Source organism: Capronia coronata (genome assembly GCF_000585585.1).
Source record: "Capronia coronata CBS 617.96 chromosome Unknown acBCG-supercont1.3, whole genome shotgun sequence".
Lineage (NCBI taxonomy): Eukaryota > Fungi > Ascomycota > Eurotiomycetes > Chaetothyriales > Herpotrichiellaceae > Capronia > Capronia coronata.
Window position 1 is genome coordinate 1,945,458 of NW_006912895.1, and position 26,528 is coordinate 1,971,985.

The 26,528-nt window shown below is 53.2% G+C and overlaps 9 protein-coding genes across 9 annotated transcripts; 3 read left to right on the forward strand and 6 right to left on the reverse strand.

The window, feature by feature from the left end:
- Window positions 1-104: 104 nt before the first annotated feature.
- On the reverse strand, window positions 105-3,188 carry A1O1_04019 (uncharacterized protein; the record flags this gene model as incomplete). The annotated part of the gene is made up of 1 exon (XM_007724917.1): window positions 105-3,188. One exon carries the CDS (start codon window positions 3,186-3,188, stop codon window positions 105-107), a length of 3,084 nt encoding a protein of 1,027 aa, XP_007723107.1.
- A 1,411-nt stretch (window positions 3,189-4,599) lies between these two features.
- A1O1_04020 (dolichyl pyrophosphate Glc1Man9GlcNAc2 alpha-1,3-glucosyltransferase) lies at window positions 4,600-6,353 on the reverse strand (the record flags this gene model as incomplete). Its single annotated transcript, XM_007724918.1, has 4 exons — window positions 4,600-5,752; window positions 5,799-5,992; window positions 6,046-6,234; window positions 6,294-6,353. The coding sequence occupies 4 exons, from the start codon at window positions 6,351-6,353 to the stop codon at window positions 4,600-4,602; spliced, it is 1,596 nt and encodes a 531-aa protein (XP_007723108.1).
- Window positions 6,354-7,031: 678 nt separating this feature from the next.
- A1O1_04021 (uncharacterized protein) lies at window positions 7,032-8,291 on the forward strand (the record flags this gene model as incomplete). Its single annotated transcript, XM_007724919.1, has 1 exon — window positions 7,032-8,291. One exon carries the CDS (start codon window positions 7,032-7,034, stop codon window positions 8,289-8,291), a length of 1,260 nt encoding a protein of 419 aa, XP_007723109.1.
- Window positions 8,292-8,686: 395 nt separating this feature from the next.
- On the reverse strand, window positions 8,687-10,502 carry A1O1_04022 (asparaginyl-tRNA synthetase; the record flags this gene model as incomplete). The annotated part of the gene is made up of 2 exons (XM_007724920.1): window positions 8,687-8,813; window positions 8,911-10,502. The coding sequence occupies 2 exons, from the start codon at window positions 10,500-10,502 to the stop codon at window positions 8,687-8,689; spliced, it is 1,719 nt and encodes a 572-aa protein (XP_007723110.1).
- A 1,794-nt stretch (window positions 10,503-12,296) lies between these two features.
- On the forward strand, window positions 12,297-14,876 carry A1O1_04023 (uncharacterized protein; the record flags this gene model as incomplete). The annotated part of the gene is made up of 1 exon (XM_007724921.1): window positions 12,297-14,876. The coding sequence occupies one exon, from the start codon at window positions 12,297-12,299 to the stop codon at window positions 14,874-14,876; it is 2,580 nt and encodes an 859-aa protein (XP_007723111.1).
- A 2,025-nt stretch (window positions 14,877-16,901) lies between these two features.
- Window positions 16,902-17,825, forward strand: A1O1_04024 (cell division control protein 42; the record flags this gene model as incomplete). The annotated part of the gene is made up of 3 exons (XM_007724922.1): window positions 16,902-17,044; window positions 17,121-17,240; window positions 17,384-17,825. 3 exons carry the CDS (start codon window positions 16,902-16,904, stop codon window positions 17,823-17,825), a joined length of 705 nt encoding a protein of 234 aa, XP_007723112.1.
- A 2,000-nt stretch (window positions 17,826-19,825) lies between these two features.
- On the reverse strand, window positions 19,826-21,759 carry A1O1_04025 (uncharacterized protein; the record flags this gene model as incomplete). The annotated part of the gene is made up of 2 exons (XM_007724923.1): window positions 19,826-21,364; window positions 21,646-21,759. The coding sequence occupies 2 exons, from the start codon at window positions 21,757-21,759 to the stop codon at window positions 19,826-19,828; spliced, it is 1,653 nt and encodes a 550-aa protein (XP_007723113.1).
- A 213-nt stretch (window positions 21,760-21,972) lies between these two features.
- On the reverse strand, window positions 21,973-23,835 carry A1O1_04026 (uncharacterized protein; the record flags this gene model as incomplete). The annotated part of the gene is made up of 1 exon (XM_007724924.1): window positions 21,973-23,835. One exon carries the CDS (start codon window positions 23,833-23,835, stop codon window positions 21,973-21,975), a length of 1,863 nt encoding a protein of 620 aa, XP_007723114.1.
- Window positions 23,836-24,886: 1,051 nt separating this feature from the next.
- A1O1_04027 (methionyl aminopeptidase) lies at window positions 24,887-26,402 on the reverse strand (the record flags this gene model as incomplete). The annotated part of the gene is made up of 5 exons (XM_007724925.1): window positions 24,887-25,119; window positions 25,170-26,090; window positions 26,146-26,194; window positions 26,244-26,275; window positions 26,378-26,402. 5 exons carry the CDS (start codon window positions 26,400-26,402, stop codon window positions 24,887-24,889), a joined length of 1,260 nt encoding a protein of 419 aa, XP_007723115.1.
- Between the last annotated feature and the right edge of the window lie 126 nt (window positions 26,403-26,528).

The following is a 26,528-nucleotide window of genomic DNA, read 5'->3' on the forward strand; positions in this document are numbered from 1 at the left end:
ATACAGGAGACGCCTTCCATGCTTCATGCTCCATGCTCCATGCTCCGTTTTCTATTCATCACACACCCACTCACTGGTCATCCATTACCGCACTCCATGTTATATCAGAAATTGTATCTCGTCCCTTGTCGCGTGGCCGGTTTGCCCTGACGATTCAGCACTGCCGGGGCCGGCGAGGCATTCTTGCGAGAGAACGTGTCGTCATGAGCGACGTTCTTCTTACCCCTTCCCCGAGGTTTGAGAGGAGGATCGATATGTCGATGGCCCAGCTCCTTGACCGCCATGGTATTCCGCCAGCGCAGACATCGATGAGTCCTTTCGCTGACATGCGTTTTCGTTCGCGTCGACATTCTTGTAGACGGCTCTTCGGACTTCTCTCTCGGCACGAGATAGGCCGCCCGCTTCTCCATTTGTTTGATGATGACGTCCCTCTGCAGGTTGAGTTCTTTCTTGAGTTTCAACTCTCTCGACCCTCGCGCGTCGAGCCAGCCGATCAGCATGTCGAGTTCTTCGGCGGTCTCGTAGAACCCCCACTGATTCGCAGACTGCAAGGCTGTCGGACCTTCCTCCAGCTTCTTGCGCTCTTCCGGCGTCATTTGGAACCGTCGATAGTAGGCCTGTTTGTCCGCCTCATTGACTTCAATGAATCCTTCACGCTCCATGTCGTCGGGTCCCTGAACCCAGATCCGGCCATTGGCGTACTCGGCGTCGGCTGTCGAACTCTCTGGCAGTCCTCCATATGGCATGGCATTCCGTTCGAACCACCAATATCGATTGCAGAACCGGTCTTTCCCAAGGACACGCGTTCGTGGGCAATCTGCCTCGCGCAGGTCATTGTCGACGATCATGATCTGCTCTTCTGCCGCTTCGATCTTGTCGCGCTCCTTTTCAATCAGCCTCAGTACCTTCTGGTATTCCTTGCTGCCTTTGTTCTGCTTCGCTTCGGCCGCTTTTTCTTTTCTCTCTTGTTCTTCCTCTCGTTTCCGCTTGCGCTCCGCGGCTCGGTCACTGCCACGACGCAGAGAGCGTGTCAACATGCTATGTTCTTCGTCCTCCGAATCCGGAATGGACACGTCGTGGTCTTCGGCAGCCTTCTCGGCTTCCATCGCCTCTTCAAGTTCCGGCATAGGAGACGGAGACTTCTCGGGCTCCGGTGCTAATTGCCTTTTTTCCACTTGAAGCTCCTTCAACCTCGCCAGAGCCTCTTTCCGAGCACGCTGATGCTCAATCTTGATCTTCCGATACTGGGTCATGGTGTTGCTCGACTCTTCCAGGAAGTCCCTGACTGTTTTAGTCTCCAGGAAGAGTCGACAGATGATTTGCAGCGCCTCTGCTCGCAGGTTGATGTCCATCGTGGAGTATTGTATCTGGGCTGTCTCACTGGTAGGCTCGGCGTCCAGCGGAGCCAGGTGGGCGAGGATTTTGTTGCACGCCTCTGATAACCTAGGTCTCCCGCTGAGTCGATGAAGTAGTCCGACCATCACCAGTTCCCATCCTCCATGTCTCAGATCTCGCTTTCGAAGTCTATCAATCCAGCCGTACTCCCCAAACATTTCCGCCGCACGGTGTAAGACCACATCAGCCTGGTCCTCTTCCTCCTTCGGTTGCTCATCAACAAATTGGACTTTGTTGAGACTACTACGAGTGCGCTTGGCCGGGTACTCGGGCTCGGGTGTTGGTGTTGGTGGTTTGGTCTCTTCTTCTTCCGATTCCTCATCTTCTTCCTCGTCCGAGTCTGGAAGGTCTGGAAGAGAAATTTGAATCGCTCCCTCCTCGTCGTTCTCGGCATTGACCAGCTGTTTGAGGATCGCGCAATGGACTTCCACAAATAACTCGCAGTCGACCTCGTCAGAGGAAAAAAGCATGGCTTCGACAAAGTCGTCAAAAGTGAACGAGTCTAGTTTCAAGACCTGGCAATAGACATTGAGAGTATTCCACGTCTCCAGAAGGAGGCCAATAGTCTCGGCTTTGAGATCTGGGATGATGTTGTTTCTCGACTTTTTGTCCCGACATTGTTCTTTGGCCACGAACTTGAGTGCCGGTCGATGGGTGCCATCGCGGACTGGCTCGACGTCTAGATCTTCGATAGGATACTTGATTGGAGGAGGTGGCGGAGGAGGTTCTGGGACCATCTGCTTGGGCGGCGGTATCTGAGCCTCAGGCTCAGAAGAGTAGTGGCCCTCCCGTGAATTGTATTGCGGATAATAGTAGGAGGCGTCCGGTTGTGGCCATGTAGGTTGCAGATGGCCCCAGGATCGAGGCAAGAGTCCCACGCCTGGCACAATATCTGACGGGTATTTCTGAACATATCCCTGTGCATATATATCTGTGGGTTCCTGATGTTGCTGATGTTGTTGAGCATGCTGGTTCTTTTTTCTCTTCAGAGCAGGCTTCAACTCGGGCAATTTAGACGGCTGCGAGACTCCGAATGGGGATTCCGGCTCAGCGCCATTGCTCTTCTTCTCCGCCTTCTTCGCTGCAACTTTACTGCTGTATTGTAAATGCAGAGGGACGTTGGTGTCAATGCGGAACCGTTCGGCAACCTCTGACTTGACGAGCCACGGAGCCCCATTCCAGCCCTCTCTGGTCACCGTGTTCTTGATGAATGTGCGGAGCATCTGTTTGGTGAAGACCTTGCGGTCTCTAGCGATATGGTTGTCGTCGACCAAAGCCTCCTCGTCGGGGCGATCAATGAGGCGGACGAAGTATCGAGAGAAACCCTTTCTGGCCACAGTGCCATCGGGCCGTCTAATTTCCGCGAACTTCGCTTTGTCCCTGACTCTACCATATAGCCTGGTCGAGTCGTCTAGAATGACGGTGACCAGCTCGCCGGGATAGAAGTCGTTTTTGAATTCGTTGTATACCTCCTCCACCAGGCTGTCCAGCCGGGATGTCGTCGAGAACTGGACACGGCGCAAGACGGGCTCGCGGAGAGCTTGAGGGAATGCTTCGTCGATTTCGCGCGACCCGGCTTGTTCGCTGCGGAGAGCGTCAAAGAACGTCAGACCGGAACGGCCAGTCACTTCGCAGGAGAATCGCTTCGACTTGAAAAAGTCCATGCGCTCTAGATATGAATCGTAGGAGGTGAAGACCTCATTGACCTCCGGAATGACCCATACGTCGCAGTCCTGATCATCCAGATGCGGATGCGGGAGGTACCGTACGGGCTTTCTCTTGAACAACACCATCCTGGCAGTAATGGGGCAGAGGAGACTCGAGATGCGCAGGGCAATGTCGGAGACCGTTAGAGGAATGTCGCAAGGAGAATGATTTCAAGGGCAGCACGGTTTAGATTCCACTTGGTGCCAGTCGCGTAGGCGTGTCGGAGTGAGGTGTAGTGACCAGCGCGGTAGATGTGGGCTTTGCGACGGCCGGATCGAGGTACTCAGGGCAATGAAAACGCGTCATGGAGGGAGACCGGCGGACTGCAATCGGAGAGTAGGAGAAGAGGAGGGAATATAAGGCGACGTGGGAGTGCGTTTGCTGCGTGGTGGTGAAGGACAAAGTGGCGGAGAGAGAAAACAGAGCGACAAAGAATCCAACATGACGAGGAGGTGGAAGAAGCGGAGGGAGAGAAAGACAGTAAATGCCAAACCAGAGGCACTGGGACTGGCACTGGCTCCGGCACCGTACAGAGTATGCGCGGCGAGGCGGGAGGGAGGGAACCAGGTTAGTGAGTTGTTAGTGGTGGGTGTGTGAGTGGCCGCGGCGGGTGCCGCAGGTGGAGCCTGAGTCCGCACTGCAGTTCTGATGAGGTCGAGTACTACCACTGCATACCACGCGAGGCTACAAACATGGGAGGAAGCAGACGAGGCAGTATTCGAGCATTGATTGCTACTACTAGTGGTATGTTTGTCTTCTGATCTGATGGTCTGCAACCTGCAGTGTGTAGCTGTAGTAGTCTAACAACAGAGTAGCAGTAGCAGAATGAAAGCATTCATCTGTGTATACACACACACACGCACACACGGCCATCGGCGACGCAGGCATCGGATCTTCGTGTTAGTGTTTAGCCGCGTTTCTTCCACCCGGGACAAGTCGCCTGACCTTCCTGTTCTAGACGTCTAAAATCTTTGGCGCAGCGCCGAGCCTTCTCGTGGCTCCCGCGCTATGTCCGCTCTCACCCAATCACTTCCCCCTCGACTCCTCGACTAGCCATGCTCACTCGTCAAATCCCTCGTTACGCTCTGTTTATGGGCATACAGGTACTCGTTCGAATCCTCTCGCGACGTTGAGTCAAGATAGACCATCCACGACAATCTTGGATCTATTCAGCAGTGTTTACCGTCCATTATCAACGTCTGAATGCTGTCTCTCCCCGATTAATCACGTTATTCCCTGCTTAAACCTAAGTTTGAAAGATCATCCGGGGCCGATGACAGACAAAAAGATCGCCCCCGATAGCGCCCTCTGCTCGAGGCGACGAGGCACCCTTGGGCGACTGCGGCTAGACATTTTACAATTCTAAAGTGCAACCGCTCATTCATTGTATATCTTCCGGCGGATTGTAGACCTCCTGCGATGCGGACTTCTCAATTATTGTGGATGTGATGCCAGTATTCATTTTGATCTATATAGCACCCTCTAGATTTCAGGCTGTCACGACAAGTAGCAGACCATGAAGCCAAGCCAAGAGCCGAGGACCCCAACAGCGGAATATGTGCTAATAAACATCAGGGGAAGGAATTCGTACTTTTCTCCAAACACAATGCTGTGCAACAGGGAACAGTAGATCATCAAAGGCACCGAAACAGCGATATAAAGAAGTGCGAATCTGTCCAACAGGAACACTCTTCTCCTCGCCGGTGCCGGAGCCAATCGATCGAAGGCGTACAGGAACATGATCAACCAGGCTACCGTGTACGCCACCTTGATAGGAAATTCGGCCGCCGTAAAGAGCAGCGGAAATAATGACACATGGCCCGCGACCGCAAGAGGCCGGAAGCTTGCCAGGTATGACCGATCCTTGACCGCCAAAAGGCTGAATGGAATGATGACCAGCAGAATCGCTTTTTCGTGAACGTGCCAGCCAAACAGAAACGACGCATATCCGCACAATGTGATGGCTCCCACGAACGCATCCCAGCTCGGGGCGAGCCACAGCTTCGTCAAGGCAACCAGCTGGAAGGCTAACGTAAGCCCAAAGCATTGCTGAGCTGTTATACCTGGAAGAACCGCGAAAGACGTGTCTCCCACCAGACCTCGAGTGACACTGTTGACAGCGTCGTAGTCAACATCAAGCCGCAGGTAAGGCGCCGCAACTATCAGGATCCGGTCTAAGAATGAGTAGATGGCCCACACATTTGGTGCCCAATATGCATGGCAGAGACCGCGGGCAAAGGGAAACAATCGAGTTTTGAGTTGGTCGAGCTGACCCCAAACTGCAAATGGACCGAAGACGACTCCAAAGACCCCGATGATGCTCGTCCCAAGCTTGAAGACGTTGAGTATCCGTGGTCGGAACACATTCTTCGGGTCCAGACAATAGACGCGTAGAAGGTACACAAAGTAAGCCGGCGCCAGGTAGAGGTAGATATGTTTCAGGCACAACAGCACGGCGAACAGTATGCCACTGTACAGCACTGTTGCTTCATTCCTTGCGAGCACGATTGACAGTAACAGCACGCCATACAGAAACCCGTTGTACTGGAAGTGAATATGGTCGATAATCAGAAGACCAGGAGAGAGCAGGATGGAGAGGGCGACAACATGGGTCTGGCGACGGGTCGAAGGAGGCGAGGTTTTCGTATATCTACGATCGTTCAGCACCACCTTCGTATCACTATCGTTCAGCATACCTGTGCAACGCGTAGACCAGAAGCAGTTCTGTCAAAATCACGGAACTCCTCTGGAAACAAACGGTGGCCCATAAATCATAGTTCAAATTTTCGATTCGTACCATGGCTTGATCAATCCAACTCGCTGGATAAGACAACAGCCACTCAAAGACCGCGAACCCCGGAGGGTAGTCGAGAGTCCATTCTGATGTAGCCTGCATTGCTAGTCAGTGCTGGTGGCCAAAACGTTGCGACTAGCTCAACTAACCTCATAATACCAGCGCTTCACCGGCAAAGAGTGGGTGATAGCCAGCCAGTTTCGATGAACCTCAAAGTCGGTGGACTTGTATGCTGGGAAAAGCAGAATCTTGAGAGCAGTTGCTACTATAGTAGTCTGGAGTAGAGAAGGCCATTGATCGCTACCTGGCTCTCGTGCCGCCCTCGGCTTCGGCCGGTTCTTTCCCCCGTTAGCTGGCAGAGCTCCAAGGAGGAATACATGTAAGGCTGTGGTCTTACAGGTATGATCGGCGTCCTGTCGCGGAACTGGCTGAGGGAGGCCGAGACGGCGGAAGCCATGGTCGGCCTAGAGTACCGTCCGACAATACCGACGGACTTGATATGTGTGTCTGGCCAGCAGAGGCTTCTCCAACATCTGAGGTACGTAGATGTAAGAAGTGTGCAGTGGTTGAGAGTCGTCCGCAAAAACACGCCAGTTTAGTGTAATCGAATTCGCCAATCGCAATGCGGCATGAATTCGGTAAAATGCAACCAAATGGCTTCTAGAATCTGGCCTCTTTTAACACCCAGGCATCTGCACACGATACGTCCTCGATGAATACCGAACTCCAGCATTCTGCGAATAGCCACCGGCATTACTACTAGTATGTCATGTCAATCTGTGATTTGAGGCCACTCCCACGGCCTCTCACCCTGCCTCAGCCCTGAATGGACGGACTAGAAGGAATCACACATAATGTTGCTTTCAAAAGCCTGAATATCAGACATCTTGTTGAACCAGCTCCTGCCACGCTTGATCTTGCTCGCGAGTGTCGTTACTGCGTCATTGCCGTCTGCATCACTTGGGCCACTGTATCAATATTTCGCACCTGGGTCACACACAAGAGAGACTCTCCCTGAGCACTGCCCTTGAGCAGCCTTGCCGACCCTTTTCCCTTCAAGTCAGTGGTTTGATTCTATCCGGTTGCGTCAACGTGCTGACTTTTGCACAGAAGTGTACTCTCAAAAGTTGTCAACATGCTGAGCCTCCGCTCTGCCTGTCTATGCCTCCTCTGGGCCACTGCTGCCCTGTCGCAGAACATCGTCGAAGAGCTGTCGTTTGGTCACAAACAAGGGATCTCGCCCAATTCCTTCGCCATTCCCGGCTGGGCGATGTTGGGCGAAGGACACGTGCCGCAACTCCTTTCCGACAAAGTCATCCTGACGCCTCCATACGGCGCCAACAAGCGAGGCGCGTTGTGGTCAGAGCAGAAGAACACTCTAAAAGAATGGACGGCGGACTTCAAGTTCAGAGCGGGCGCAGTTGATCGGGGAACGGGCCATCTGCAGCTATGGTATGCAAGCAATGGGGAGAAAAGCGTCAGCACGTCGAGCATCTACACCGTCGGAAAGTGGGAAGGGCTGGCAATTGTCGTCAATACGGTGGGAGGAGTCCAGAAGATCCGCGGCTTCTTGAACGACGGCTCAATCGAATACAAGAGCCATCCCAACGTCGACAGTCTAGCCTTTGGGAACTGCGACTATGTCTACCGCAACCTGGGTCGTCCGTCACACATCAACGTCAAGTCTTCCAACGCCGGGCTCGAAGTCAGAGTGGACGGGAAGATGTGTTTCGCCACGGACAAGGTGGCTCTTCCTACAGACTACAACTTCGGCTTGACTGCTGCCTCGGCTGATCCGCCGGACTCGTTCGAGGTCTTTGCCTTCACCCTTTCTTCCATCTCAGTACCCACTCCACAGCAAGGAAGCCACCAGCCTCCTCCACCAGCTCCTCCAGCAAACCGCGATCCCGGTATGTCGCAATTGGACGACCTTCCGGCTTCGTACTTCACCACTTCTGAAGCCCAGTTCGCCGACCTGCACAACCGGCTTAATCTGCTGTCAAAGGCGATCACGAATCTCTTTGGCGAAATCACACGCCACACTGCCGCCGAAGAGGCTCGCTACAAGGAGATCCTGGGCCGCATGCCGAACGGGCAGATGATCTCGTCGCTGGACTCCCGTGTCGCCAATCTCGACCGTGTGGTCGGAAACCTGGAGCGCGAACTCAAGTCGTCCGACCACAAGGCGCAGTTCGCCAAGATCTCCGAACAGATCGCCCAGACGCACGTTGGCGTGACGGAGCACGTACCTCAACGTCTGCGTGAGTATGTGCAGGCGCACACGCCACGGATAGGTTTCATCCTCTACAGTTTCATGGCCTTCCAGACGTGTTGCATAGGTGCCTTCGCGTGGTATAAGTGGCGCAAGAGTACAATGCCCAAGAAATATCTTTAGTAGAGGGGATCTGGATCACTGGGCGAAAGGAGCAGCTTGAGATCCTGTTTTCGTGATCCAATGCAGGAGGTGTATGGTAACAAAATGGACCAGGGTTGGAAAATTGTGTCATTCTCTGTAACACTAGGATTGAGCATTGACAAGCATCTTGTTTGGGTTCGCAGTTGTTCTATCTCTCCAAACTCTCACCGTCTATCCTAATCTGTACCTCGTGTCATCTGTCGTCAGTAGGAGTTGTGTTATGCGGCACAGATACCCTCCCGCTTCCCGGTTGCGTCGACATTCGATCACTTGACTTATGATACCTTCGGATATGACTCGAATGCATCTCGTTACTAGGCCTAGAACCGGACCCTAGATTGTCACAACAATGGCTCCCGGACCTTTTCCCCGAATCAAGGAGTGCATCTATACGCGAACCGCGGGTAGAGGGCACATTCCCTCACCGTCCAGCGGCCGCACATCCAAGCGAGAAATCGTTCGAGACCTAGGCCGTAGCCGCCGTGAGGGGACGTACCATATCTAGATTACCAAAAAATGTCAGTCCTGAAGAAGGAGTCGCGATGCGTAGTCGAGAAGAACCAGATATGCAAATCATGTTGTGAGAAATCAAACGTACCGTCTCTGGTCAGTGTACCAATAGTAGGGAGCAGGGTCGATTCCTTCCCGCTTATACGCGGCCATGAGCTCATCGTAGTCTTCCATACGCATACTGCCGCCGACGATCTCACCCACACCTGGCATGAGCAGGTCGACACTCTCGGTGACTCTCTTGTCGCTCTCGTCCTTTTTCATGTAGAACGCCTTGATCTCGACAGGGAAATGGGTGAGGAAAATCGGCACGTTCAGCTCATCGGTCATCTTGCGCTCGGCGGCTTCGGCAATGTCGTCGCCAAACTTGTGCGGCTCGCCTTCTTCGTTGGGAATGTTGTGCTCGACCAGCCATTCAATGGCCTCGGCATACTTCATGCGACGGAAGGGCCGGCTAGGTTTGCTGAATTTGGGGTTGAGTTCCTTGACGTAGGCCGCGATGATCGGGTCCGCGAGCGTGAGGTCGATGACTCGGCAGATGACGTGCTCGAGGTGCGTCAGGAGGTCGTCGAAGGTGATGAAGTCCAATTCGGCCTCGATATGCGTGTATTCCGACAGATGGCGGCGGGTGAGAGACTTCTCGGCGCGGAAGGATGGGCAAATGCAGAAGACGTCGCCGAGCGAGGCGAGACATGTTTCGAGGTACAGCTGGGAGGATTGCGTCAAATAAGCCTTTTCGCCGTAGTAGTCGAACTCGAAGAGGGTCGCGCCGCCTTCGACCTGAGTCTGCACCATAGCAGGCGGCGTGACTTCGGTGAGTCGTGTTTCTACATAGGTCTGGCGGAATGCTCGTGTCACTGCAGCTCGGACCTTCATGACCGAGGATGCTTGGTCACCTCGCAGGACCAGGTGGCGGTTGTCCAGAAGAATCTGTGGTTCGGCGTCCTGCTGGACTTTGTTGGTGATCGCGTCCTTGTCGCCCACAGCGGCGCCAATGACGGTGAAGAAGTCGGCATGCAACTCGCGGTCCAAGGGGGCATGAGCTTTGGGAGGTAGAGCTCTCAGCTCACCATGGATGGCGAGTGAGGTTTCCAGCGTCAGGGTCATGGCTGCGTATGTCTTGATCAGGTTGCCGCTAAACACGCATTGCATTTGGCCATATCCGTCCTTCAGGGTCACGAAGATGATATCCTTCTGAGAGCGTAGGTGATGGACTCTCCCAAGCACGCGGACACGGGTGCCTGGGCTATCTGAGGTGCCTAACTTGATTTTGGCTGGGTCGGTCTCGTCGAGTCGGATTCTAACAGGTGCTGGCAGACTTGCATCCTCTTTGATGATGACCTTCTTGGCCTCTTCGAGGACTTGTTGCCGTTTCATCGCCTCGGCGTTCTCGCGGATGGCCAGTTCCGATGCCTTGGCCTGCTTTTTCTTGTAGGCCTCGTACAAGTTGGTAGCTTTCTTCAGGGCAGATTTGGCCGGCGCCTTCCACTCCAGACGAGCAGCCGGATCTCCATCGGCCTCGACAGTCCCAGTCACCGATTTGCGTACCTGATATGTCGCGCTTCCGGGAGGGTGTTTGATCATGGCATGGAGAAGAGTTTTGTAAGGGGCTGTCTCAGTTCCGACGGCGGACTCATCATCCCGACCGACATCCTCGTCAACGTAAATTGGTGAAGCCATGTTCGCCAACCTTCTGTTATGAGAGTCGATACTGATAGCTCGGGTGATAAGTTGTCTTCGAGATTCCTGTTGATTTTAAAAAGGCTTTGGTGAGTCACTAGTTTATGACACCGCCGTGGACCAGGCTAATGACACATTCGCAATATGACGCAGCTGTGATCAGGAAAATGTGATCGGAGTGTAAGACACACCCGGGATGGGCGAGAACCGTAGGAGATGGTGGTGGTGTTCGTGGTAGAATGTGAAGAGTTGCTCGAGCAATGACAGTGAATGATCGACTCTTACGGTCTGGACTGATAAGCTGAGGCCCGCCATAATAATTTTTGTATGGGCAGCATCAGTGCGCGCGCAGGCGGCAGCAGAGCCAATAGGAATGGCAATGTGTCGCAGCTGGTGGCTACGGCGGCTACAAGCTCTTGACAGGCAGGCAAAAGCAACTAAACTGGCGTCAGGAACGTCTCCGCGATGGAGCAGCCTCCTTCCAAGCTGAATGGTCCAATCAAGCTCCTGCCGTGGCCAGCAATCAAAACCGACGCCACATTGTGGAAAGAGCGACCCAGTATCTCAGACCATCTCTGGGGTCTCTACCATTGCATGTCTCGCATTCTCTGAGAGAAAAGGTACGGTCAGTACCTGAGGTAGGTCCAAAGGTGAAATTGGCACATGTACGAAGGTATTGCGTTCCTCTCGAAGTCGTTGCCTCATAAATGCACCTGCATCGTATAGGCCGTCGCAGTGTAGACTACCGCGGGCTACTAAGCAGGATGGTTTGAACATGGGTTCCTATTTTATTGATAGCCAGCCCCGTACAGGTGGCTCTTCTAAGCCCATCCGCCCATAGTGTCGCTCTCAGGCTGGAATCGCTTGCCCCGTCGCCCAACAGCGTGCCGTATTAGTATTGCAGCTTGCAGGTTACTATTGAACCCTCCTCCACCAAGTCGACCATCAGCATCAAAGGCTCTCAACCCCGGTCTGCGTCCATTAGTCCATCTGCAGGTTGATCTCAGGTCAACTACCTTACCCAACTACCCCGTGTGTCACCTTCCCCCTGGCCCCAAGCACGTTTGTATCAGAATGAACCATCTAGATGATCATGACTGCGCCTAGAGGAAGAGAAACAGAATGCAGCTGATGATTCCAATAATACTCCGTAGTAATGCAGTGGACGAGGGAATGAATGATTGACTTCAACGCTGAGCCGTGTCCATGGATGGCGGTGCCACCACCCGCGCGTGTCCTTTTCCCCCCTGCGACCGGGGCCCATTCTTGCCCCCTTATTCGCTGCTTCAGAGCCCATCCACTTTGGCATCTCTCACTCTCCTTCTTAGCAAGCAGTCCAGCAACCGGGCAAGCAATCAATCCAACACTCCATTCTTTACCTCTTCCTTGTGCTTGTTGCTTGCTCCATCCTTCTTTTACTTTACTCACTTTCCCTCTCACTCCTCACTCTTTTATTGTCTCGCTGCTCTATCTTTCTTCAATTCCATCGTTATTCTTTCATTCCATTCCATTCGCTCGTTACATCCACAGTCGCTATACTACTCCTATTCTCTCCTTTCGACGATAGACTCCTATTCTGGCAGCCACTGGCAGCCTCTTCACTCTTTGTACAGAGCAGACCCTAAAAGACGAAAGCCTCCCGCTCCTAATTTGGCCTTCACGACCGTTCGTTCTCCCGCTGCACGCTTCAGTCGCTGGTGCATCGACTGTACCCTCCCTTGATCGAAGAGAAACCCATACAAACACACACCCATCCAAGGCGCACTACAAGTCAAGAATCCCATGCTGGCCGCAATGCAAAGTCAAGACGTATTTGGAGGATTTGGAAATCGTCTTGCATCTTCAAAGTTTGGCACGGACAACACTGGCTTCAGTCATGGCGCCTACAATTCAAATTACGGGGGTTACCAGGGGTTTGGCGACCGCAACATGCGCAATTCAAATATTCCTGCAATACCTACAGCACCTAAAGAACAACAACCTACTTATAATGCCAATGAGCAGACGCCGGGCACCGCGTTTGATATGAATTTCACACCGCTGTTGCCTTCCCAACTCCTTCTCGGCAGTCCCTTTCAACCTGGTTCTCCTGGTGCCTTCTCTTCGCCCCAGTTTCCCAGCTTCAATCGTGGCCCTCAGGGAACAAATGCTCTCCACCATCAGACCCAGCAGTATCAGCAGAATCAGCAATTCGGAAGTCCTGTCCAACAAAATGCCAATCTTCTATCATCTCAGGGGTACCAGACAATCATGTCACCAGAGGGGTACACAGCCCAGTCTCCGACTGGCTTTTCTGGGCTAGCTGGCGCGGCCTTTGGTCATTACCAGCCGATGATGGGGATGAGCCAGAATTGGATGCCTGGGACAAGTCGCACCGTCTATCTAGGAAACATCCCAGCCGATACTTCTGCAGAAGAGATCTTGGGCCATGTACGAAGTGGTCAGATCGAGTCCGTCCGACTCTTGCCAGAAAAGAACTGTGCCTTTATTTCATTTCTCGATAGCAGCTCTGCCACCCATTTCCATTCCGATGCCATCTTGAAGAAGCTGTCAATCAAAGGTCACGACATAAAGATCGGCTGGGGTAAGCCGTCCCCGGTGCCTACTTCTGTTGCTCTTGCTGTTCAACAGTCTGGCGCCTCCAGGAATGTCTACCTGGGCAATCTTCCCGAAGACATCACGGAGCAAGAGATCCGACAGGATCTGGGCAAGTTTGGGCCCATCGATACCGTCAAAATGGTCCGGGAGAAGGCTATCGCCTTTGTCCATTTCCTCTCCATTGGCAATGCCATCAAGGCCGTGGCACAACTCCCTCAAGATCCCAAATGGGGGCCACCGCGCCGCGTGTATTACGGCAAGGACAGATGTGCGTACGTGTCCAAGACTCAACAGCAAAATGCTGCACAGTATCTCGGGATTGCTCCTGGTTATGCCCACGTGCTGAATGGCGCGGACCGTGACTTGATCTCCAATGCTTTAGCGCAACAGTCTGTTGCTGCCGCGGCGGTGGCCACCACAGCAGGCGGCGTCAACAACCTGGGCAACCGGACAGTGTATCTTGGAAACATTCATCCCGAGACCACCATCGAAGAAATTTGTAACGTGGTCCGAGGAGGTCTGCTTCACCACATCCGCTACATTCCGGACAAGCATATCTGTTTTGTGACATTTATCGATCCCACATCAGCAGCGTCATTTTATGCATTGAGCAATCTTCAGGGGCTGATGATTCACAACCGACGACTGAAAATAGGCTGGGGCAAGCATTCCGGTGCTCTACCCCCTGCCATTGCACTGGCCGTTAGCGGCGGAGCGTCTCGAAATGTGTACATCGGTAATCTCGATGAGAGTTGGAGTGAGGAACGTCTGCGGCAAGACTTCTCGGAATACGGCGAAATTGAGCTGGTCAACACACTCCGAGAGAAGAGTTGTGCTTTTGTCAACTTCACCAACATTGCCAACGCCATCAAAGCGATCGAGGCGGTTCGACAGAAGGAAGAATACAAGCGTTTCAAGATCAACTTCGGCAAGGACCGTTGTGGTAATCCGCCACGTCTCAGCAATGCGAATGGCAACAACGCGCGAATGCAAGGCAATCCAGAAGGGGCTGGTTCTCCGCCCACGATCAATGGGTTTGATCATCCACTGTCGCAGACGGGGACCAGCCCGACCAGACCACAAATCCCGGTCGGACCAAAGGTGACGATGGGTGGACAGCCTCAGAACATTCCTCGTCAAGCCCAGCCCAACCTCTCTGCTGCTGCTGCTGCCGCCGCCGCCACTCCTTCTACAATCTTGAATGCCGGAAATCACAATCCCTTGACGATGTACTTGTCGCATGTGTCCCAACAACAGGCTCAAGCTGAGCAGGATCTTCGAGAGGAAAGTCTGTCATTCACTTCCCTGCAACAGCAACAGAACCAAGCTTTGGCAAATCAACAGGCAACACTGTACGGGGACATGCCAAACGGCCACAGTGGACTGGACACGGCGCCTTCGTCTCATGTTGGGCGACAAAGCAGTATCAGTGGTGGATTTGGCGCGAACCCCAATCCCATGACCAATGGCACTTCCACCACGATTGGTGGTCTTCTGGCTCCTACCAACGTAGGTTTAGGAGTTAGTCGGGGTGCACACTCCAGGGCCGTTTCCCTTCCTGCATTCTCACAAGAGGTCTTTGGTGGGCAACAAGCTAGCCAGCCAGGACCCTCCTCCCGTCCATTTGGAGGACACGCCCCTCAAGGCAGTTTCGGTGGCTTTGGATCTGTCTTTGGCACTGGATTCGGCACCAGTGGATTCAATGGGCTCGGATTGACAAGCGACAGCCGTGGAGCCCTTTCCGGCTGGGCTGAGGAGGAAATCGGAGCAAAATAAGCACATTTAATCACCATTTTTCATTATGTTTTGTGGTCATGGATCTGGGTTCTCGAATCTTTGAACGAAGGTCCAGGTCTGTGGCAAATATCCCTGTTCTAATATCACTGTTGGTTTCGGAGGAGCTATACTTCTCTTGTTTCTATTCTGCAGTGACGATGTTGGCCGTCTGGTGCAGCTGAGGACTGCATATTATTGTCTTATTATGGTGGCATACCCTGGTTGAGGGTGCTCGACAAATGATGCCGGGACTATGTTCAGCCACAGTTCCATGTCCTTGAAATGTACAGATATGTGTGGTCTCGGAAAGGGCGGACAATGGATGCTGGGAGACGCAGCATGCCATGATGTATCGTGTGATGAGGATCTCGAAGTAGAATATACCAAGGTTGAGACTGGCAGTATTTCTTTCCCCGGATAAAGTATACTATGTGTTGGAAATACTTGGACTTCCTTGTTATCAATCGAACGCAGCATCGACAGAATCACTACGATCGTTTAGAGTCGTAGAGATTTGGCGCAGGCGATAAGAGCTGATGCTCAGCTAGTCGACAATAAGAATACGAAAGGCTTGACACGAAAGGAAACAGGGCGCGTGTGTTGACGCGTCGAGAGGGGGAAATGTGATCTGTCTGAGTTGATCTCGGGTAATGGATAGTGTGTATGATGCATGTCCTGTGGCAGTTCACCAGATGAAACTATGAAGAGCGATGAGCCGTCGTGGACCTGTGCTCAATCAGTTCGAGTCAGCTATGAGTAGCGCAGGTGTCATGTTCAAGGGGTGTTCGCCAGCAGATGAAGAAAATCACCCACCACGCTTGCTGACTGCCGGTACGTGCTTTAGGGCGCCTGCAATGCAAGTCGAGGCCGCCCTTCCTTTTTTCCCGCGCACACTGTTTCGTGTTTACACCATGCCAGAAGGAGGCACAAGCATACCGAGACTGGCAAGGCCTTGCTTGTTCGGTACAAGTGAAAAGGGTCCGAATGGCAGATGGAGACGGCACGGCGCTCGCTGAAGATACAGGGGGTCAAGGATGAGAAGCGTAAAGACACCGAAGGACTACGGAGACCCCTGCGCGCGCGAGAGAGAGTCGACTAGCAGGCAGGTTATCAACAACACTCAATGAACGGGGGTGCCAGTGGTTTGTACGTGTAGTAGTGTAGTCGTAGTCGTAGGTAGCGAGGTAGTAGGTTAGTGAGTGGTGCACAGTAGTGGTGTCTGTTTGGTGGTGACCTGGACTGCGCCCACGATTCTTCATCGCATACTCTCGCGTTGCCTGCGCCTCGTCCACCACTGGCGCCGGTCACTGGCAGGTGGTAGGCTGGTTGTCGTACTGCGTTTCCTACTACGCCTGATTGTACTCTTCAACTCATCCTTATAGCTACAACCACCACCATCACCGCGACTACTCCTTACTCCCTGGCCGATCATCATTGTTCTTCCTGTCCGCAACTCCGTCTATCGACCGTCTGACATCCTCTCACTCACCTTATACACGTATATCGTCCACTATATTTTCCATCCTGGCGCTTCCCTGAATTCAATCATCCGACACTTGAACCTCTGACATTTCCGGTAAATGCCTGTCCTCGCTTCGCACCACTAGACTTTTTCGCCAAAGAAAGTCTTGCATTGGACATATTCATCCTTTTCTTGCTGGTCAGATCTTCCATATATCGCGAGTCCTGGGACCGTTGACCGCCCTTCTCGGATTGAAACCTACACCTATTTTGCCAACCTTCGCTTCAGCAGCGACTGTCGACTGTGAGTAGACATGAATTACAATGCGCACAGAGCAAAGAGATGGAGGAGTTGACAAAGACACAAGTAGTGTTACGGTCCCCTCCTTCACTCGATAAACACAACACACCGTTTCTGCCGGACCCATCTACAGACGGTGGCCGCCCCGATTCCAAAGAACAAGACAAGAACGCAGTCACCGCTTCACCTTTTCGTGGGTATAACAGATTCACGCGCTCGGCGCTCCTCTCTTCTCCCCACCACCTCTCTGGTAAGCCAACATCATGTTGTCCCGATTCAAGACCATCTTGAAGAAGCGCAAGCTAAAGCTTTCGGTCCTTAGACCTACCAAGCCTGCTCGTATCCGACACCTCGACGACGCTACCTACCGCATAGACGAGGACGGGATGGTTGTTGCCACGATCAAGTGAGTGGGAAACCCAGCCGATCTACACCCAAGGGTTTGGCCCTCAAGCAAGTCGAGCACAACTAACTCTCCCTAGGTGTGTGGTTGTCGGCGACGGTGCTGTCGGCAAGACATGTCTGCTTATCTCCTACACCACCAACAAGTTCCCTTCGGAATATGTCCCGACAGTCTTTGACAATTATGCTGTGACGGTGATGTGAGTCTACACAAAGAATCTGGAGTGGTTAGGTACAGGCTATCAGTGGCATATGGCCGGTCTCACAACGACAAGGATTGTGCCGATCTGAACCTGGAACCACCATCTACTCGTTGAGCCTGTGCACTAACTACAAGTTTCAGGATCGGGGATGAACCATACACCCTTGGGCTGTTTGATACGGCCGGACAAGAGGATTACGACCGACTTCGACCTTTGTCATACCCACAGACTGATGTCTTCCTCGTTTGCTTCTCCGTCACCTCCCCAGCGTCGTTCGAGAACGTTCGAGAGAAATGGTTCCCCGAGGTCCATCACCATTGTCCCGGCGTCCCATGTCTGATCGTTGGAACGCAAACCGATCTTCGAGATGATCCGCAGGTCCGCGATAAGCTCGCTAAGCAGAAGATGCAGCCTGTTCGAAAAGAAGACGGCGAAAGAATGGCCAAGGAACTGGGTGCTGTCAAATATGTCGAATGCAGTGCATTGACTCAATACAAACTGAAGGATGTGTTTGACGAGGCAATCGTGGCAGCTCTGGAACCTCCCCCCAAGAAGAGTAGTAAGAAGTGTACGATTCTTTGAAGGAAACCCTGCAGGGAATCCATTCAATGAGTTTTACCGGGTTCTTTCCAAGGTAGGTGATCCAAACTCCACAGCATCTGGCTGATCATTTTGGGCGGTTTTTGTTGACCACATGCAGTTTCTTGGAATCCCCTTTTTTTCAACTACTCGACCTTGGAGAGAGAGAAAGCCTGGAGTCGTCTTTGGACAGAGAGAGATACAATCCAACCCCGATTGGCCACCAACGGAAATGGCACGCGTCAGGCAGATCAGCAGCTTAGGGATTGCAATCATCTTGCACACCAGGAAATGCTGGCACAGCGGAGGGCTTGAACCTTTTCATCACGGGGCGTTTTCATATTGCTGATTGGACGGGATTAGTCAATCGTGCAGAGCGTGTTCTCTCTCTTTTCGTTTCCCCCAAGATCACCCCCTTGTCTTGCCAGTTATCACAAAGAGCGCGAGTGGCGTCGAGATGGGGATGGATCGGTATGGTTGACATCGTGCTGTGAGCCGGCTTACATACAAGACCAGAACAAGTTCAGACTCCATACTCGGTATTCGATGCATCAGTACTCGGCCAGAGTTGTGACTTGACGTTCGGATCAGACGCTGACCGAATTTCCGTCGAGCTACGAAGACAAGTACCGTGAAGATCCAGCGCTTGAACATTGACTCTGATCCTAACCATGACCCTGATCCAGATCCAGACCATGACATTGACCCTGACATTGTGCTTGACCGTTGATTGTTGTCTTCTTGCTCGTTGCGCGGGTTTTCTTATTTTTGTTTTGTCCATGCTAAAGCAGCACGCGGTGGTGAAGTTGCATTCTGCTGCATTCTGCATTCGGCGTTTTTTGTATTCTGCATTTTTTGTATTCCTTTGTCTTTTGTCTTGTTTCTATGTAATCTACACCATGTACCCTAGGGTACAGGTATTAACCCTGTGTAGCCTATACCCCAGCCTATACCTATATAAAGCGAGGTTTGGGTGAAGTGAAGCCTTGCACTACATGAAGAATCAATCCAAGGGACTTTCGGGGTGGAGTGGAGTGTAGGGTAGGGTAGAGTAGAGTAGGGTAGGGTAGGGTAAAGTCGGTAGGTGCTCTACTGTCAGGGTAGCAAGACCGGTACTGACCCGGGTTGAAATGGAAATGGAAATGTACTCACTCACTGATATAATCAAACTACGCACCTTGACGGGAGAAGGCGAGAAGAGAGAAGGCGAGAAGAGAGAAGGCGAGAAGAGAGAAGGCGAGAAGAGAGAGGGCGAGAAGAGAGAAGGGCGAGAAGAGAGAAGGCGAAGGAAGGGGCAACTAACTGTCCGGACACGTCTCGCAGCAAAAGAAGAGAGACGAGACGAGACGAGACACGAAGGGAGACTCGACTCGATCATCCTCCAGATAATTGAATATCGGAGAGACACTCGTTTGGTGGAGGAAATAGTATGGCGTGCGTACATTGGACTGCCTTGGCCACCGGTGAAACGAAGGAAGGAATTTCCTCTAACCATCATGTTCGAGTTGGAAGACTTGACTTGACTTGACTTGACCTTACTTGACCTTACTTGACCTGCCGAATAACCATACTAGACTCTGCAGAGCGCACCAGACTGGACCATCTCCATGTCAGACCAGCGCAGACCAGCGCAGAACAGAAGCAGAACAGAATAGACCGGCCAGACCACAGCACCACGGAGCAGACCAGACCAGACGAAACGAAACGAGACCAGACGCCCATGTCGTCCTTCTGGTCAAAAGCAACCACACGGACAAGAAAGGCCTGATGAGAAAACCCTTCTCCATAATGACGCTCGATTTGCTTGATTTACACAAAGAGGATGGGATTCTTCGACTACCGTCCCCTTTCCTTCTCCAGATCCAGATCCATTCCCATCTCCATGCCCATGCCCATGGCGGGTTTAGTCCAAAGAGACTGGAAAAGATATGGATGGGAATCGGGATGGACATCAATGATATCAATGACTCCACTCCACTCTTCTCTGCTCTCCTCTCCTGCCTTCAAGTAATACTGTCCGAGTCATCGTCAATGTCTTCGTCTTCGTCCGAGTCATGCTCGCTGTTGACTTCCCCATTGGCCTCGTAGTCTTCATAGAGATACTTCTTGGTGGTATTGGTATTCGCGTTCGTGTTGGCAGCGCTACTAGTACCAGTACCAGTGGCGGCAGTGGTATCACCATTCACCATCTTTCCTTTGGTGCTGTTGGCAACGTGCTCTTCCGTAGGACGAGACAAATCACCACTTTGGCTCGCTTGGCTGGTCTCGTCCGTCAGCGAAGGAGTGGCGTGACCCAACACGGCCAATCTCTTGTTGATAAGTCCCTGCAGTTGAAGCAGTTGGTCGAGTTCGGACTGTTGCATGGCCTCCAGCACTTCCGGTGGAGCTTCACTGACCAGCTGGTTGGTCAAGTCGGCCAATGCATCGCCCGATAGACCGTTCATGCCTTTCTGAGACATTTCTGCCAGTTGTAGTACCGCTTGCTGTTCTCTGAGAGATCGTTGACGGAGGGCTGCGTTCGCCTTCGCCGTCTCTGCAATAGCAAGTGCCGTTGCTCCGGTGAAAAAATCGGGTTCGACCACCTTGACCACCGTTTCTTCGGGGGGATGATACAACACGGCACCATCTGGGCGGTATTTGGCCGCTCGGATCCTCTTGGGGGCGTTCAGGAGTCGCGGGAATGATTGATCCTCATACCAACTCTTCTTGACTCGATCGATAAAATCCAGCCGAATGCCTTTCTCCGGGATGCGGTGAACTTTGCCTAACATGTCGACCTCTTTGGTCTTGTCAAATTCAAACTCGTCCTTCATCAGTTCCACTTCGATGATGCCGTTGTTTCGGAATCCGCGCACCACCGGCACATCCAACGGCACGGCATTCTTGGGCTTTCGTAGTTTCGGCATGCGTCCCAGCTCGCCGGGAGCCGCCTCCGCTTGACGGCCGACAGCGACCAAGTCGTGTTCCACATGCAGTGGACATCGCCAGGTTGCGCCAGGCTTGTCCCCGGCACGACGACGAGGTGGGACGGCGAGAGGCGGGTCCACACAGTCCAAATGCCATTTGGCAGGACAGTAGTCACAGGGAATGATGTCGCGGCCATTCGAGGTATGTCCACATCGATAGCAGAGGATCAGGTTACCCTTACTATCCCGGGTTTCCTTGTAGTTGGGCTCCTCGATGAAGCCTGCTCGGTTCATCTTGACCGCATTGTTTTGCGTCCGAGGGAGACTGACTTCCTCATACTCGCCTTCGTCACCCGTGCGAACACCTTCAAAATATTCACGTATGTCCACAGGCAAGGCAAATGCTTTGGGGATGGTATCATCGACTCGGCGGATGGCCAGTCCTAGAAGACCGGTCGGGGATGGTGCTTGTTTCGAGCGTCGGGCAACGCATCGTGGACAAAACCATTCACCATCCACTTCTTGGTCGGGATCCAGCGGCGGCTCTAAACAAGCGTGATGGAAGGAATTGGTGCATCCATCGCAGCAGAGAAGCTTTCCTTCGCCGCCGCACGAAGCGCAAAACTCGTCATTGTCCTGATAAACCAAGTCAGTCACTGATGTATGAAACATCAACCACATGAATGGGGGCACCCCGGCGAATGAGGCATAACAGATCCAGAGAGAAGGAAAGTGGGAGTGGTAACTCGAGAGGGCATGTGAAGCAGGAAATAAGGAACGCAGTGCCCAGAAAGGAGACGAGAAACGAAAGGGCTGGAAGAAGTGAAGGGAAAAGAGGCGGTCCAATCGTGGCAAGGTGAAAAGGGCCGGGAGAAAAGACGAAGGGAGGGAGAAGGACTCGGGAGGCCACCACTTACTTCTGAGCTTGAATTCGCGCTGTGGCCGAGAACTGAGTCGCGCCCGGGCCCCGCACGTGAAATTCCTGCCGTGATCCCGCCATTCTTGGGTTTGTTTGGCCTGTTGATGGACATGTCAGTCGATCATATTGTAGGAGGGAAAAACATAGACAAGTCTCTTAGCTTGTCCCAAGCTGCTGCTCTTCCCTGCTGTATCTGGTGCGCCATCATGTGGGCTTCCAGACAGCCGACAGCCCAGGGGGTCGCAGCCTGCGTCAGCTGCATCCGTGGTAGAAGCGCAGCAAGTTGCAAGAACAATGAACAAACAGAACAACAAGATGATATCACTTACGAGACCATGACACGCGCAGATCTGCGTGCCTTCGCTGCCGGTGGAAGTCGTGTTGCTCGAGGCGTCACACCTCGTGAGGATGCAGCTGCCGCACCCGTCGGTGCTGGCGGACCAAGCAGCGGACCAGGCGACGACGAATCAGGAGTAATAACATCAATCTCATCCGCGTCGACTTCATCGTAGGCTCTCTTGCGGCTTGTTCCGTTAGGCAGCCCGCGGTCTTGTGGCGCGTCGGCGCTGACCGGTGATGACAGTTCGGCGTGAGGAGCCATCAGACGATTGGGATGAATCACCGGCTTCGGCGGGTTGTCGATGGGGTCTGCACGATTGGGATGAGCGTGGACTGGCTCACGTTCGTGGCTTTCGGGTCGAGGAATCGTGTTGTAATCATGGAAACTGTCATCCAAAAAGTGTCTTTTCCGCTTCGCAAGCTCATCAATGTCATAATCCGACTCCCCCTCACGAGACCGTTTCAACTTCTTCGAGCCGGCTTTGGAGGCAGTCGCAGTCGCGGTTGCAGTGTCCGAATCAACCGCGTGTTTGGAGGAGGTCGATGGAGGGTTCGTGGCACTGGCACTCGCACTGGCAACCGAACGCAATCGGTTCCCAGCCGCCGTCCGGGTTGAGGCTTGGCGCGGCCCTGCGTGGCGAGATCGCCGACTTCCTGTTCGTCCTTCACCTCGCTGCGCGCGGTCGAGGGGTGCGCCGAATTCGTCGGGAAGAGGAAGAGACTTGGCCGATGATAGGGAGGAGGAAGTGGACACGCTGCGCGTACGTTTGCGCTTCTGAGGCGATGTGGTGTGGGCGTGCAGAGAAGACCTCTCATGTGCATTCACAGCTGCCATGCTGCGCGACGTGGCTGAAGGCGAGACGGGCTGCTCGAAAGGTCTGTCAGAGCCTCGAATCTGTGATCCGTTGATGAAAAGGGAAATCTGTCGCCGATGCTGGCCGGGAGATGCTGTCGAGTCAATATTCGAGTAGGGTGGCTGGTCACGCAACCCGAATTCGCCAAGGTGTTGAGGAGAAGATTGATAAGGGCTGGCCGAGAATTGACTTGATCTGCGATGGCTTTTGATGCCGTGTTTGATGTAGCGTTTGAATGTTTTGACTTGGTCAGGCGAAGGTGATTCTTGAACCACCGCTTCCAAGACATTCCACAACTCGGGCATAACGCAAGCATCTTCGCGCAGCCGTTGCAGGCCCGGCACCAGATCTGGCTTCCCGTTCTGCTGTGCTTCTTGCATTGCGCGGTCGATGTGAGTTCGAAGTCGATCCTGCCGTAGATGTTCCTGAATCGACACGGGCTTGGAGCCACTACCTTGACTAGTAGGGGTAAACGCCATTTTGACGGGTGATGGTGACATGGTTGCTGCCTCGTGCATCTCTGCCACTTCTCTCCGAGGCGGCCGACCACGCGGTGGACTCGAAATGACAATGGTTTCAGCCTGGGGAGGCACTTCGGGTGGATGATCGGACATGATCTCAGACTCCATGGGTGAAGCCAACTGCATCTTCTCCGGCTCGGCGGCCGGCGTCACATCCTCCTCGGGTTGCGCGGGAGTGGCGCGGGGTGAAGGTCGTCGAATGTAGTTCAACTTCAACTTCTGTAGCAATCGAGAAGACGGCGCTGTCCCCAAAGGCTGCATGTTCTCTAGCACCCCTGCCCTCTCCAGGCCTCGTGTGTCCTCGAAACTCGGCACCGCAGGCCGCACTGCGGGCTCGATCCACGTATCCAGACTGGTCTGCTGGCCATTTCTCGTCAAGGGCGCCTCGACGGGCTTGGGGACAGTCTCTTTTTCACCAAACGTCGCAGGACTCGACAGGCGGCTCGATCTGTGCCGCAGCGATCTCGTAGACATCCTGCTCTTACTTCTCCGCGCCACACGCGCCGACTGCCAGCATGTTAGTTCAGGGACACGTGTGAAATCCAAGGATGGACACTTACAGTAGCCTGATGTAAGGCTCAGCGGGCTGGAGCGCAGACGGTGGATGGTGGGAAAGAAGGGGAAGTTGACTTTGGTACGAGAGAGTGCTCTTTGCTAGTCTACTGCAGTTTATCGCAAATGCTGGTTAGTACCTTAGCTATTGGGTAGTTAGAGGATTAGGGGTGTCAGGGTGTTAGGATCGGGGCAAGGGGCCGGCGGGATTCATTCGGGCCACTCTACTGCCACAACACAAGCACTGCTGCTCTGCTATTAGGCCCTAACACCCTTATGTTCTTAGGCTAGGTCTTAGCTGTTATAGCTATCATTATGATTATGAGGGTAATAATAATCCTTCTCCCAAGGCTGAGCAAGACGCTTCTATCAACCCCCTTTTTTCCCGCTATGGTCATCAACCGTGGCACGCATTTACCCTCAATGCCCGTTTTCTTCGTCGATGGACTCGACAATAGAGATTGCTCGAGGTCAAACCTAGAACTCTTATGACTGATGCCCTTTTCACTTTAATCTTCACTCCAGTCATCATCAGCAGGCAGCAGTGGCATAATCGCGGTGACGTGGCGACCAACATTCAGGGGATGGCCTGCCTTGCCACTTCCCCCTGCTACAGCCATAACCACCAAGGCAAGCACCGTATGTTTCTACAACAAGCAACAGTTCATATGTCCAAAGGCATGGACAATTTTTTATTGCTTCTATTTTGCCACTTGTCTTTTTCGTCGAAGACCTTGCATGTCTTCCAGCAACCCTGGCCACTGCATCAATCGTGCGCTTCTTTCAAGGGGTAATCCTGAGGTGAAACACGCATCTCAGCGATTTGACCAAAGGTCGCGTGGGCTGGTCGGCAGTACCAAGTAATGATCACGCGTGCCCGTAACTTTAGGCCTCATGGCGAGATCACAGTCATGCACTGCTCCTGGAACCCAAGCGTTGGAAGCAGCTTCTCGACCGGTCACGACGAGCCCATTCATTCCTCGTCGCTGGAGTCGTCGTCCTCGTCTTCGGCTTCCGCTGCGGCAGCCTTCTTCGCAGGCTTCTTCTTCTTCTTCTTGTTCTTGCTCTTGGATCCCGTAGATTTGCTCGTTGGCTGCTCCAGGATCTTCAGAATTTCTTCGTCTTCGATTTTCTTGTCCGACTTGATCGATTCTAAATCCAAAGCAGGCGGAGCTGCCAGGCGGGTCAAGCCATTCTTCGTGATAGCTAGACAGCAAATTAGTTGACCTGTTGTAATTCACAAGGGCTTAACATACCAATGGTGGTGAAAAGTCTCGTAACAGGAGACCCGTCCGCCTCAGCCGAGGGCTTGTATTCACGAAGAACGCCAGATCGGATGCATTCGACTACACCAACCTTGCCAGCTCTCTCGTCATCCAATTGACGGAGACTGAAGGGGAAGGTGCCAAATTTCTTGACGATCTCCGACAGGACCTGCCTCGAACTTGGTCGCTTCAAGCCATATGTTGTCGTGGTTCTCCTCAGAAGAGTCGAGCGCTTGTCCAGTTCCTTGACCTTGCCGGATCCCAGACTGAGTCCGACTTCGACACCCCAGACCTCGCCCACCTCCGCCGAACCTTCGCCCTTGGCACCATCGGCCGGGGACAGAATGATCCTCTTCTTGCCTTCAATCTCGTTGCGCTCGAATTGCCAGGAGGTAGTATGCTGCACAACATGCACGTCGTATGCTTTGGCGACCTTTTCGACCAGGGAAATGATCTTGGCCTGGGTGGGCGGCTTCTCGGCAGCAGCCTTCTTCTTCTCGTCCTCTGAGCCGGTAGCCAGTAGTCCAGGAGGGATCATGAGTCTCAGAAGCAGCTCGTTGGCGTAGTAGGTGGCCAGCAGCAAGTCTGCCTGTCGGCCCGTAATCTCAGCCTTCTTTCCCTTCTCTTCGGGCACCACAATAGTATTGCCGACGACGGCTCCGTAGCCATCAATCTGGGCGCCCAGCTGGATCTTGACCAGTTCGCCTGCTTTGATCGTCATGGCCGCATCTTCTGTGTCCGAGACCAAGGGGGTGAAAGGAGTAACATAGGAGCTCGGCGAGACTGTGCAGGGAGTCGCGACACCTTTGCTGATCTTCTTGTTGTTCTTGTACACTTGGCCGAGCTCTGATTCCAGGAGTGCATCTCCCTTCTGGCAGAGTTCGACGATTTTGGCGTCAGGTACACACCATCCTGTATTTCGTGGTCAGCCTGCGACCATGGTTGCGTGACCACCGCCACAACACACCTGAAACCTCCTCCAGGACCTTTTGCGCAATGCCAGCCGCAGTCTTGTACTGTTCATCCAGTCAGTAGTCTTCCTGGTCGTAAGATCGTTGTACGGACCTTGGTCAGGACATCGGGGTTGCTGATATTTTCTAAGGTCACAAACAAACGTTAGATCCTTGTTGTGTCCAAACGGAGAGCGCTTTGGCATGGCAATGGCGGCACATGAAGAGCCGAAGATTGATCATGCTTACCGAGGTCTGCAGTGCTTTCCGCCATCGTAAGAGAGAGAGCCAGAGGAATTGGCTGGCGTGGGAAGATTGGATTGTAGGGTGCAGTCAGTGGTGGAGGAATCAATTGAGAATTTCGAGTCTACACACAAAGCAACAGAATGACGGATCTGCC